The sequence below is a fragment of the Heptranchias perlo genome, chromosome 29, assembly GCF_035084215.1.
Source record: "Heptranchias perlo isolate sHepPer1 chromosome 29, sHepPer1.hap1, whole genome shotgun sequence".
Lineage (NCBI taxonomy): Eukaryota > Metazoa > Chordata > Chondrichthyes > Hexanchiformes > Hexanchidae > Heptranchias > Heptranchias perlo.
In genome coordinates this window covers 37,265,154-37,279,424 of record NC_090353.1, presented here as the reverse complement: position 1 = coordinate 37,279,424, position 14,271 = coordinate 37,265,154, and the positions used below count along the sequence as shown (strand labels likewise).

General features: G+C 47.8%; 1 protein-coding gene across 1 annotated transcript in view; it reads left to right on the top strand.

Moving 5' to 3' along the window:
* Nucleotides 1-14,271, top strand: part of ell (elongation factor RNA polymerase II) — a 122,633-nt gene that overhangs the window by 91,075 nt on the left and 17,287 nt on the right. Inside the window, exons 7-8 of the mRNA XM_067968580.1 lie at nucleotides 10,083-10,176; nucleotides 12,826-13,330. Coding sequence (XP_067824681.1) covers nucleotides 10,083-10,176; nucleotides 12,826-13,330 — 599 coding nt within the window. The remainder of the gene's footprint in view (nucleotides 1-10,082; nucleotides 10,177-12,825; nucleotides 13,331-14,271) is intronic.

Genomic DNA, 14,271 nt, shown 5'->3' with positions numbered 1-14,271 from the left:
ACCAGTGGAGATAGGGTAGATAGAGAGAAACTATCAAATCCATTAATCATCTTAAACACATCAATTAGATCAACCCTTAATCTTCGATTCTTAAGGTTATACAAGCCTAATCTATGCAACCTGTCCTCATAATTTAACCCTTTTAGCCTCTGTATCATTCCGGTGAATCTGCGCTGCACCCCCTCCAAGGCCAATATATCCTTCCTGAGATGCGGTACCCACTGGGAGTAAGACACGTGGTCACATCCAGGAGGAGGAATGGTCAAAACAATGTCACATATGCACGGAACAAGAGCACGGCAGCGTGAAATGCAGGGAAGTTAGAATCATAGAATGGTTACAGCACAGAGGAGGCCATTCGACCTGTCGAGCCCGTGCCGGCTCTCTGCAAGAACATAAGAAATAAGAGTAGGAGTAGGCCATACGTTCCCTCGAGCCTGCTCCGCCATTCAATCAGATCATGGCTGATCTTCGACCTCAACTCCACTTTCTTGCTCGATCCCCATATCCCTTCATAGAATCATAGAAAATTTACAGCACAGAAGGAGGCCATTTGGCCCATCGTGTCCGCGCCGGCTGAGAAACGAGCCACCCAGCCTAATCCCGCTTGCCCGCATTTGGTCCGTAGCCTGCAGGTTACGGCTCTTCAGGTGTTCATCCAGGTATTTTTTTTTCCCACTAGAGTCCAAAAATCTATCCATCTCAGCCTTAAATATATTCAATGACTGAGCATCCACAGCCCTCTGGGGTAGAGAATTCCAAAGATTCACAACCCCCTGAGTGAAGAAATTCCTCCTCATCTCAGTCTTGAATGGCCGACCCTGTATCCTGCACTGATGCCCCCTAGTTCCAGACACTCTAGCCAGGGGAAACAATCTCTCAGCATCTACCCCATCAAGCTCCCTCATAATCAATGCAACTAGTCCCATTCCCCCACCCTTTCCCCGTAGCCCTGCAAATTTTTTCCCTTCAAGTACTTATCCAATTCCCTTTTGAAAGCCACGATTGAATCTGCCTCCACCACCCCCTCAGGCAGTGCGTTCCCGATCATAACCATTCGCTGCGTAAAAAAGTTTTTCCTCATGTCACTTTTGGTTCTTTTGCCAATCGCCTTAAATCTATGTCCTCTCCTTCTTGACCCTTCCCCAATGGGAACAGTTTCTCTCTCTCTACTCTGTCTAGACCCCTCATGATTTTGAATACCTCGATCAAATCTCCTCGCAACCTTCTCTGCTGTAAGGAGAACAACCCCAGCTTCTCCAGTCTATCCACGTAACTAAAGTCCCTCATCCCTGGAATCATTCTAGTAAATCTTTTCTGCACCCTCGCTAAGGCCTTCACATCCTTCCTAAAGTGCGGTGCCCAGAATTGGATACAATACTCCAGTTGTGGCCGAGCCAGTGTTTTATAAAGGTTCATCGTGACTTCCTTGCTTTTGTACTCTATGCCTCTATTTATAAAGCCCAGGATCCCGTATGCTTTTTAAACGCTTTCTCAACCTGCCCTGCCACCTTCAACGATTTGTGCACATGTACTCCCAGGTCTCTCTGTTCCTGCACCCCCTTTAGAATTGTACCCTTTAGTTTATATTGCTTCTCCTCATTCTTACTAAAATATATCACTTCGCACTTTCCCCTGCGTTAAATTTCATCTGCCACGTGCCCGCCCGTTCCACCAGCCTGTCTATATCCACTTGAAGTCCATCACTATCCTCCTCACTGTTCACTACACTTCCAAGTTTTGTGTCATCTGCAAATTTGGAAATTGTGCCCTGTACACCCAGGTCCAAGTTATTATCAAGAAAAGCCGAGGTCCTAGTACCGACCCCTGGGGAACACCACTGTACACCTTCCTCCAGTCCGTAAAACAACCGTTTACCGCTACTCTCTGTATCCTGTCACTTAGCCAATTTCGTATCCATGCTGCCACTGCCCCTTTTATTCCATGGGCTTCAACCTTTGCTGACAAGGTTGTGGCACATTACCAAACACCTTTTGAAAGTCCATATGCATCACGTCAACCACGTTGCCCTCATCGACCCTCTCTGTTACCTCATCAAAAAACTCAAATCAAGATAGTTAAACACAATTTGCCTTTAACAAATCCGTGCTGGCTTTCCTTAATTAATCCACTGGAAGTTCTGGGAGCAGGAAACGGCCCCAGGTGATTGAACTCCTCCTTTCCCTTGTATTCTTGCCCTGGATTATTTTTTTTTCTCCTGTTCAACGTTCCCTGTATTTTTTTGTTCACTTTCAGATATTCATGGTGAGTGCGTTGCGAGTACTTTAACTGTTTTGCCAGCGTAGTCCTGACATTGCTTGCTCGGAACTTTCAAATGTCTCACGTAAGCGGCAGTCCACTCACATCTCCTATTCTCCACCCCCCCGCCCTTAACCCAACATCATATTGTGTGCAGCAGCAAGCAATGGGGCTGCTGATCCAGCATCGCGGGCTCTGAGCAGGTCCTGTGCTGTACTGTAATCTGTAGCAATTGATTTCTGACATCCAGACTCAAGGTTAGAAATGTAAGCTCTGGTCTAATTCTGGAGACTTGGCAGCTTTGCACTTGTTCTTTTGACAACAAAATGCATGACTGTCACAGGAGTTTTAAACTCAATGCTGACTCTCCTGCAGTGGCTGCAGTTTCTATCTTTCGAGAGGTGACAGCTTTCCAACTTCAAAAACATCTACTGCGTAATACAGACAAACAGTTACTGTAAATTGCAAACATAGTCTCACATTGAGCAATCCTTACCCTGCTGAATAATCAGTGACTCTGTACAGTTACACAGTGAGTAATCCTTACCCGGCTGAACAAACAATGACTCTTACCCTGCCCTTACCCTGCTAAATAAAGTGACTCCATACAAGTACAATAGATGTTCTGGTGCTTTTTTTTAGAGCAAATATAGAATGACTCTTGTGGGTTTTGTACTACAGTGGTGCCTCTTATTCTAAGTAACCTTTGTTTTGTATTCAGCATTTCCTTAGCTGTTTAAATCTGTTGTACTGATAACAGTTAAAATCAGACAGAGTGTGCAGTGTGATTCTGGTTCCCTTAACATCAGCCGTGAGTTGGTTGTTACTCTGCATGCATGACGCAGTAGTCTCTTACGGGTTAAGTTTAAAGGGTTGCTGCTTGCAATCTGCTCTCTCAACGGGGCTTCCTCGGTCTGAGGCACATTTTCTCATGAGCCGTGCTATTGACTCGGAGGCAGCCAGGTCTATCAATAGGTGCAGGAAAGGATGGGTTCAGCTGAGTAAACAGAGCCTGTGACTCCGGCCAATCAGCCAGGCGTCGGAAAGAAAATGCCACCTGAAGTTTTTCAAATACTGTGGCATTCACCTAGTAGGCACCGAGAAACCTAGGGCATCACAACTGTATCTTAAGAGATGTCTTTATCATAGAATGATACAGCACAGAAGGAGGCCATTTTCCCATTGTGCCTGTGCCAGCTCTATAAAAGAGCTATACAATTAGTCCCACTCCCCCCTGCTCTTTCCCCGTAGTCCTGCAAATTTTCCCCCTTCAAGTATTCATCCAATTCCCTTTTGAAAGTTACTATTAAATCTGCTTCCACCGCCCTTTCAGGCAGTGCATTCCAGATCATAACAACTCGCCAAGTAAATATTTTTTTCCTCATGTCGCCTCTGATTCTTTTGCCAATTACTGTAAATCTGTGTCCTCTGATAACTGACACTTCTGCCAATGGAAATAGTTTCTCCTTATTTACTCTATCAAAACCCTTCATGATTTTGAACACCTCTATCAAATCTTCATTTAACCTTCTCTGCTCTAAGGAGAACAACCCCAGATTCTCCAGTCTCTCCGCATAACTGAAGTCTCTCATCCCCAATACCATTCTAGTAAATTTCCTCTGCAACTCCTCTAAGGCCCAGAATTGGACACAATACTCCAGCTGGGGCCTAACCAGTGTTTTATAAAGGTTGAGCATAACTTCCTTGCTTTTGTACTCTATGCCTCTATTTATAAAGCCAATAACCCCATATGCCTTTTTAACAGCCGTCACAATTTGTTCTGCCACCTTCAAAGACTTGTGTACGTGCACCCTCTTCAAAATTGTACCATTTGGTTTATATTGCCTCTCTTCATTCTTCCTACCAAAATAAATCACTTCTCACTTCTCTGTGTTAAATTTCATCTACCATGTGTCTGCCCATTTCACCAGTCTGTTTATGTCCTCCTGAAGTCTGTTACTATCCTCCTTGCTGTTTACTAAATTTCTGAGTTTTGTGACATCTGCAAACTTTGAAATTATGCCCTTTTTTTTATTCATTCACGGGATGTGGGTGTCGCTGGCTAGGCCAGCATTTATTGCCCATCCCTAATTGCCCTTGAGAAGGTGGTGGTGAGCCGCTGCCTTGAACCGCTGCAGTCCGTGAGGTGAAGGTTTTCCCACAGTGCTGTTAAGTAGGGAGTTCCAGAATTTTGACCCAGCGACGATGAAGGAACAGCGATATATTTCCAAGTCGGGATGTTGTGTGACTTGGAGGGGAACGTGCAGGTGGTGGTGTTCCCATGTGCCTGCTGTCCTTGTCCATCTAGGTGGTAGAGGTCGCGGGTTTGGGAGTTGCTATCGTGCATCCTGTGGATGGTACACACCGCAGCCACGGTGCACCACTGGTGAAGGGAGTGAATGTTTAGGGTGGTGGATGGAGTGCCAATCAAGCGGGCTGCTTTGTCCTGGATGGTGTCGAGCTTCTTGAGTGTTGTTGGAGCTGCACTCATCCAGGCAAGTGGAGAGTATTCCATCACACTCCTGACTTGTACCATGTAGATGGTGGGAAGGCTTTGGGGAGTCAGGAGGTGAGTCACTCACCGCAGAATACCCAGCCTCTGACCTGCTCGTGTAGCCACAGTATTGATGTGGCTGGTCCAGTTAAGTTTCTGGCCAATGGTGACCCCCAAGAATGTTGATGGTGGGGGATTCGGTGATGGTAATGCTGTTGAATGTCAAGGGGAGGTGGTTAGACTCTCTCTTGTTGGAGATGGTCATTGCCTGGCACTTGTCTGGTGCGAATGTTACTTGCCACTTATGAGCCCAAGCCTGGATGTTGTCCAGGTCTTGCTGCATGCGGGCATAGACTGCTTTATTATCTGAGGGGTTGCGAATGGAACTGAACACTGTGCAATCATCAGCGAACATCCCCATTTCTGACCTTATGATGGAGGGAAGGTCATTGATGAAGCAGCAGAAGATGGTGGGGCCTAGGACACTGCCCTGAGGAACTCCTGCAGCAATGTCCTGGGGCTGAGATGATTGGCCTCCAACAAGCACTACCATCTTCCTTTGTGCTAGGTATGACTCCAGCCACTGGAGAGTTATCCCCTGATTCCCATTGACTTCAATTTTACGAGGGCTCCTTGGTGCCACACTCGGTCAAATGTTGCCTTGATGTCAAGGGCAGTCACTCTCACCTCACCTCTGGAATTCAGCTCTTTTGTCCATGTTTGGACCAAGGCTGTAATGAGGTCTGGAGCCGAGTGGTCCTGGCGGAACCCAAACTGAGCATCGGTGAGCAGGTTATTGGTGAGTAAGTGCCGCTTGATAGCACTGTCGACGACACCTTCCATTACTTTGCTGATGATTGAGAGTAGACTGATGGGGCGGTAATTGGCTGGATTGAATTTGTCCTGCTTTTTGTGGACAGGACATACCTGGGCAATTTTTCACATTGTAGAGTAGATGCCAGTGTTGTAGCTGTACTGGAACAGTTTGGCTGGAGGCGCAGCTAGTTCTGGAGCACAAGTCTTCAGCACTACAGCTGGGATGTTGTCGGGGCCCATAGGCTTTGTTGTATCCAGTGCACTCAGCCGTTTCTTAATATCACGTGGAGTGAATCGAATTGGCTGAAGACTGGCTTCTGTGATGGTGGGGATATCGGGGGGAGGCCGAGATGGATCATCCACTCGGCACTTCTGGCTGAAGATGGTTGCAAACACTTCAGCCTTGTCCTATACCCAAGTCCAGGTCATTAATATTTATCAAAAAGAGCAGTGGTCCCAACACCGACCCCAGGGGCATACCATTGTGTACTTCCCTCCTGTCTGAAAATCAACTGTTTACCATTACTCTCTGCTTTCTGTCCCTTAGCCAATTTCACTTCCACGCAGCAACTCTCCCTTTAATCTCATGGGCTTCAATTTTGCTAACAAGACCATGTACACAACATCAACCGCACTACCCTCATCAACCCTCTCCATTACTTCATCAAAGAACTCAATCAAGTTAGTGAAACACAATTTGCCTTTAACAAATCCGTGCTGGCTTTCATTTATTAACCCATATTTTTCGAAGTGCCAATTAATTTTGTCCTGGACTAATGTCTCTAAACGTTTCCTCACCACTGACGTTAGGCTGACTGGCTTGCAGTTGCCGAGTTTACCCCTCTCCCCTTTTTGAACAGGGGTGTGATATTTGCAATCCTCCAGTCCTCTGGCACCATCCCCATATCTAAGGAGGATTGGAAGATTGTGGCCAGAGTCTCCCCAGTTTCCACCCTTACTTCCATCAGTAACCTGGGATGCATCCCATCCGCACCGGGTGACTTTTCTACTTTGAGCGCCGCCCAACCTTTTTAATACCTCTTTATTTTTATCCTATCCAATTTTTCTAATACCTCCTCCTGTAACTGTTACATTTATCTGGGGAAAGTGTTTGATGTGGACTCTGGGTTCCATGTTAATTACCTCCTTTTCAAACGAAACTGGATGAATATAGTCCTGGAAGGGATTGTACGGTGCAAGATAAGTGTCGATACATAGAGAGGGTGAAATTCTCAGTCGAGCCTTGTTGCAGTCCAAGGGAGTGTCGTTTTGAAAGTCGTAATTCACGAAACTGAATAATGCTGGAATATCATGCAGCCGTCAGCTCGGTTTAACTTTGGGGGTGTGGCGATTTTACCTGCTTTTATAGCTTCCCCTCGCCCCTTTTCACCAGTTTTGAGCTCAAAGAAGCTTTCAGATGCTGAAGGGACGTCTTGGACTAAGTGAGCTGACATAAATGGAGGGCCCCGGCTGTTGAGAAATGCAACAAAGCAACAACATCCTGAGCATTTTCAGTTCCTCTTTTTCTCTCCTTCAGTTTCCCCCTGTGGTTCTGCTTTTTTGGGGGTGGATTTTCTGCTCCTGGAGCTGACTGGCACCCCAGATTTGATCACCATTCAGCCGCCTTTCTCCTGAGGAAGCACTTTCTCACCCAAAGGGTAGTGGGAATCTGGAACTCTTTCTCCCCCCTCCCCCACCCCCCAACCACAAAGGCTGGAGGCTGGGGGTCAATTGACGTTTTTTTGATGGGTAATGGCGTCACAGGATATGAAGCAAAGGCAGGTAAATGGAGTTGAGGTATGCGATCTGGGTTTATCCTCCAGTGCAATCCTGAGGGTGGGTCGTCCTCAAATGAGTCAATAAACCGAGGCCCCGTCTGCCCTCATGGGTGAATGTAAAAGATCCCACAGCACTACTTGAAGAGCAGAGGAGTTCTCCCAGTGTCCTGAGCAACATCACCAAAATAAAAGATTAACCGTCATTCATCTCATTGCTGTTTGTGGGACGTTGCAGAATGGCCGCTGCGTTCACTGAAATAGCAGTCACTGCACTTCAAAGTAATCCACTGCATAAAATGATCTGAGTCTTTGCAGCGCGCAAGACACCATCTATATCCAAGGGTTAATACTACTTGAGATGGCAGATAGTCACTGAAACTTGACCATAAGCTTATTATTAGCAATGACTGTGTTTATCAAATATCCAAATAGGGTTTTTTAAAGATGGGTAACATCGCCCGTCTCTGCCCCTGCCTCAGCTCATCTGCTGCTGAAACCCTCATCCATGCTGTTGTTACCTCCAGACTCGACTATTCCAATGCTCTCCAGGCCAGTCTCCCATCTTCCACCCTCCATAAACTCGAGCTCATCCAAAACTCTGCTGCCCGTAACCTAACTCGCACCAAGTCCCGTTCACCCATCACCCCTGTGCTCGCTGACCTTGGCTCCGGGTCCGGGAACGCCTCAATTTTAAAATTCTTATCCTTGTTTTCAAATCCCTCCATGGCCTCGCCCCTCCCTATCTCTGTAATCTCCTCCAGTCCTACAACCCTCTGAGATCTCTGCGCTCCTCCAATTCTGGCTTTTTTTTTATATTCGTTCATGGGATGTGGGCGTCGCTGGCAAGGCCAGCATTTATTGCCCATCCCTAATTGCCCTCGAGAAAGTGGTGGTGAGCCGCCTTCTTGAACTGCTGCAGTCCGTGTGGTGAAGGTTCTCCCACAGTGCTGTTAGGAAGGGAGTTCCAGGATTTTGACCCAGCGACGATGAAGGAACGGCGATATATTTCCAAGTCGGGATGTTGTGTGACTTGGAGGGGAACGTGCAGGTGGTGGTGTCCCCATGTGCCTGCTGCTCTTGTCCTTCTAGGTGGTAGAGGTCGCGGGTTTGGGAGGTGCTGTCGAAGAAGCCTTGGCGAGTTGCTGTAGTGCATCCTGTGGATGGTACACACTGCAGCCACAGTGTTCCGGTGGTGAGGGAGTGAATGTTTAGGGTGGTTGATGGGGTGCCAATCAAGTGGGCTGCTTTGTCCTGGATGGTGTCGAGCTGCACTCATCCATCCAAGTGGAGAGTATTCCATCATACTCCTGACTTGTGCCTTGTAGATGGTGGAAAGGCTTTGGGGAGTCAGGAGGTGAGTCACTCGCCGCCAAATACCCAGCCTCTGACCTGCTCTTGCAGCCACAGTATTTATATGGCTGGTCCAGTTAAGTTTCTGGTCAATGGTGACCCCCAGGATGTTGATGTTGGGGGATTCGGCAATGGTAATGCCGTTGAATGTCATAGGGAGGTGGTCATTGCCTGGCACTTGTCTGGCGCAAATGTTACTTGCCACTTATCAGCCCAAGCCTGGATGTTGTCCAGGTCTTGCTGCATGCGGGCTCGGACTGCTTCATTATCTGAGGGGTTGCAAATGGAACTGAACACTTCTTGTGCATCCCCGGTTTTAATCGCCCCACCATTGGCGGACGTGCCTTCAGCTACCTCGGCCCTAAGCCCTGGAAGTCCGTCCCTAAACCTCTCCACCTCTCTACCTCTCCTCCTTTAAGACGCTTCTTAAAACCTACCTCTGTGACCAACCTGTCCTAATATCTCCTTATGTGGCTCGGTGTCAAATTTTGTTTGATAATCGCTCCTGTGCGCAGCGCCTTGGGACATTTTACTACATAAAAGGCGCTATATAAATGCAAGTTGGTTGTCGGGTTGAGGCCTGAGTGGTTTCAGTGTGGGTAAGAGACAATTGGTGTTCTGATGTTAGAATTAAAGCAGGGAGAAGCTCTGCTGTACAAGTTGTTTTTGAATAGTGAGTGACAGTGTTAGTAAGCTCACTTCCATTCTGCCACTTTCTCCGATGTTTGATTGCCTCAGATGCTGCTCTAGCGTTGGCCCGTAGCTTGGTTAACATCTAGGTTCAATTACATTAGTCAGAAAATCACACTGAAACCCGGTATATTTTAATGTATCCATACGCATCTTTTATTATACCTCTTTGTTGCCCCCACCACTACGGCCCAGAAACAGATCTGTACCTGCCAGTACTTCACTCCCATGTTGAACAGTTCAAAATGCTCCTTCCGGGCAGTCTCCAAGTTTGGAAACAAAAATCTATACAGCTTCTTCTGTGGGCTATTCTCCCAGTTCAAATGGACACCATGAAAATTCCATACATGCACCATTACTGCAGTCGCAGTGATAGCACTGTACTGCCTAGGCTAGTTGGGGTTCTTCAATTTAGTGATAACGCACTGAGCATGGGGTACCCCAGGGTCCCGTGTCAGCAAGTATTGGGGGCACAAGTTCGATCCTCCTCATGGGGAGTTGCCACTCTCTGCTGGCTTGTTGCAGGGAGGCTCGGATTCATACACCCCTGGTGTGATCAGATAGGAAATGTACACCAGGGCATTCTGGTGAAGCTTGTAACTGTGCCTTCCTCTCTGCACGTCTCACGGTAACCGTGAAGCAAAGCCCCAGTCCCCAGTGTTTTCATTCTCTTGGATATTATTCTGTTTTTGTAGGAAATCCTGTCAACCGCACAATGCTAGCGGGGGCTCTGGGGAGACACCTTCATCGAGTCCAAAGGACAGCACGAATTCAGCCTCTCCGCCACAGGTATGACACCCAGAGCAGGGTGGTGCTCAGAATGGTAGTCTCTCTCTCTCTCTCTCTGTCTCTCTGTCTCTGTCTCCACTGTGTTTTGGCCATGTTCCCTTTCAGACTTAAACTGAGCGACTGTGATAGCAGCTCCACCTTGTGGATGTTGAATTGACTACAGTCAGAAATTGATGCACAGTCAGGAAATTAGAATTAGTTAAACCTATCCTCATGTGACAAGTTCCAGTGTGATCCAGGAGTGCCTATAGTTCCTAATCTCACTGAAGTATCATCTTAGATTATGTGCTCAAATCCTAGAGTGGGGCTCGAACCCAAGCGAGAGTGCTCTTACTGAGCCACGCTGATAGTTGGCCTCAGATTTATAGAAACAGTAAAAGGTGTTCCATCCGGATACAGCCAGGGGACATTCTGGAAAAATTCTATTTGTTTTGTTTGTTTGTTGTCAATGAATTAATACTGGCGCCATGCACAACAGGCTGGTAAAATGCCCAGCTCAGCGATGGTTCAACAATTACAGCACTGGCACCAGCAGATGCCCGATGCTTCACCCAATGAGCCAGTCTTCATGTATGAGTTTAGGCAGAGAGTGTTGAGCGACTCTACCACATGGGGCATTGCGGCCAAGTCTGACCTTGTCCTCGCCCACGTTCACACCCTTGCACTGGGCATTCTTCTGTTCCCCCTTCCTGTGTGAGGGGCATTATCACCTCCCGGCTGGGATCAGCGCTCTCAGTACACACCAGAGATTGAACCTGGTGTTAATGACCCAGTATTTACCCACTGAGCCAATTGGGAGACCATTTTAACATAGAACTTAAATCCCCGGCTGTGTGCGCGCGGGCTGAGTCCCCGGCTGTGTGCGCGCGGGCTGAGTCCCCGGCTGTGTGCGCGCGGGCTGAGTCCCCGGCTGTGTGCGCGCGGGCTGAGTCCCCGGCTGTGTGCGCGCGGGCTGAGTCCCCGGCTGTGTGCGCGCGGGCTGAGTCCCCGGCTGTGTGCGCGCGGGCTGAGTCCCCGGCTGTGTGCGCGCGGGCTGCTGTTTCAGAGCGGTGGATCAGCTAAATGAGGCACAGCCACTGACGATCACCAAAGGTGTTGCAGCAGAATCACTGTGTACTTTGCCTTTTCCTGTGCCGTAGTTAGTAGTGTGACTGGAATGATTTAACAAATGCTGTGGACAGTGTGTTCACCAAACACCTTGCTGCAGCCTGGATTTAGTCACACTCCTGCCACACATGCTGCAACATGGGCGGCATTGGGCCCAGGGGAAAAAATAATGGGCCAGGATTTGCTGTCAAAATAAAGGCGAGTTTAAGATGCATGTCGTTATTAGTCTGTAAATCATCCAGCAGAAATACGCCATGAGTTGCTGGACGATTTTCACCGTACATGCGAATTAAACGCACGGCAGAAAGTTAGGGCTGGTATTTCATGGCGTAAGGACTCTGTTCATGGGGTAATTTATGCTTCCAATCGCTTTCCACTTTGAAACCAGTTAGCAATTAAATGATAATTGTTCTGCTCATGCCACATAAAGCATGCATCCAGGATGCAAATTAAACTGATTTGTTTAACTGATTACACTGATTTGTTAAATTGATTTGTTGTGGATTCTGGCTGCGTGTCAAGCCAATTTCAGCTTGTCAGAATTAAGAGTTAGGGTTAGAGTGGCCCCACTAATTTGTAAGTAACCAATAATCACCATGCTGATTCCACTAGCATCACAGCTTTGAATTGCTGTAAAATATCTCACTTTCGAGTGTAGGCAGCAGCTGCCCTTCAGTTCCTAAATTTCATGAATTAAAAAAGAATAATAACCTGGACCCTGGGCAGAGGCCGTGTTATCCATATGTTTGTGTCATGTTCCTTCGATCTACACATTTTCCTACAAGTAATTCGGTGATAAACTTTGTTTAAACAATGTCCAAGCTGCTATGGAATTGTTAACCATTCATATCCTTAAACTTCATTGTTTAAGGAGGTAGATTGTTGGTCCCATCATTCACCAAGGTTCCAGATACTCCGTTGCCATCGTTATCAGCTCGCACTTCTGGCAATTTGCAGCGCAAAATTAACTGGAGCTGAACTGACGGGGCTCACCGCGAGATGCCCCTCTCCAGCAAATTCTGGACCAATAAACTCAGAATAAGAAAGGGATATTTGTGTGATCAGGTGTTGGTGCTGTGACCAATTCAATCAAGGACTCCTCCTCTTTCCCCCCTCCCCACCCGCCAATGCTCTGCCCGACTGCCTGTGACCCAAACAGATCTATTAATATCTCTCTAACTCCCACTTTCTGTCTCTCATCGGACATTGATCTAGTTCCTTTTCAAACACATCAGGTAATCCGGAATTCGGTTTTGTTTGTCAGTCTCTCCGTCATCCTGTGAGAGAAAAAATATTCTTGTCACTAATGTTGCCCGAGAGCTTGTGAATTTTGTAATCGTGCCCTTGTGCGCTCACCGACCGAGTTAAGTAACCTGCTTACTTGCACGCTAGTCTCTTCCTTTCAACACACCTGACTCCTCTGTATTGTTACTGCTGGAAACATCATGGGGCAAAAAATGTTTTACGAGCAGTTTTGAATAAACTCTAACGGTTAGGGGGTGCGCTTGTACAGAAATAACTTGACTTGTCTTCTCTCTCCAGAAACGGTCAGTGCCCAATGATTTCATCGATCCACTGGCCAATAAGAAGCCGCGAATATCTCTTCTGACCAGTCGAGTTCCTCCGACCTTAAATGGCAGGCTGAATCCCTCCAATGGGAAAGAGGCGACAGCTCCTTCTGTCCAGCCGGCTGCTCCCGACTCCATTAGCTCCACTTCCACCTTACCAATGCTGACGGAGATTCAACGACCCCACGCCCTCCTCTCAGACGTCAGCAACGATTCCAGCCACAATGGCAGGGACTGCGAGAGCCAGGAGGCCATGGACCGGCCTGGCTGTCCACATCCCACCAACCTGCCACGGCCAAGTGTGCAGAACGCTCCTACGTCCCACGCCAAGTCGAGGAAAAAATCTAAAAAGCACAAAGACAAGGAGCGCACGAGGGAGAGGAAGAGCGGTGAGGAAGGATGCGGAGAGCGAACGAGAGAATGTGATTTCCTTCAGAGCTGCAGGGAGCAGAAGAAAGATGCTCCACAGAAGGCTCCAGGTGGGTGTTGTGAAATCTGGGTCTCCCTCTGAAAACACACATCACCTCTCAATTAATTCCTGTTGGATTGTGACCGAGCCTGGTTATGTTGCGGCAAGTGCCGCACCCACTGGAAATTGTACTCTTGCACACACACCAGCCACATGTCGCAGCAGGGAATATTTAGTTACATGGAATTACGTAGTTGTAGGTGTTTATAATCTGTGTAGAGCAGGAAACTTCTGAGCATCATGTGTAGCCTGAATGAACCAAGGAGCCTTGGGGGCACAGTTTGAATCCCTGCACCCATTAATTGCCGTATATCTCGAGTTGCTGATACTGACACATCTCGTTGTTCTGGTTTTGGATTAATCCGCCAATGATGCCCCAGTGCTGAAAACAGCACTTTCCAAACCACCAGGCCTATAAAGTTCAAATGGAACAAACCAGCGAGAGAAATATGAGGGCAAATGTGAGCCTGGGCTTCAATGGTGAGATATGGCCCACAGGTGGCTGTAGGGGTAGTGATTATAACGGGCAGGCTCCCCGATTTGCCTGCTTTCTCTCTCCAGATGCTGTCAGTCCTGCTGCCTATTGCCAGCATTTCTGCTTTTATTTTGGATTTCCAGCATTTTCCCGCGAACAGTATTCCTGACTACCGTCCAGAATTCGTTGCCAGTCTGCGTCAGAAGTCCCATAGTCGCAGCAATTCCATTGTGATGCCACCAGAGGGCTCTGCTCCCAGTATTTTCTCAGCCTCCCTCACCTCTGTTCCACTCCACTTGCCAGTGCAGTGACCCCAGCATTGTGACTGGGTGCAGAGCTCACTCGCACTGCTATGGAGTGTGTGTGCGTATAGCAGAACAGGAGGAGGCCATTCAGCCCCTCAAACTTCTTCCACCATTCATTGAGATCGTGGCTGATCTGTACCCTAACTCCACCCACCCGCCTTGGCTCCATAT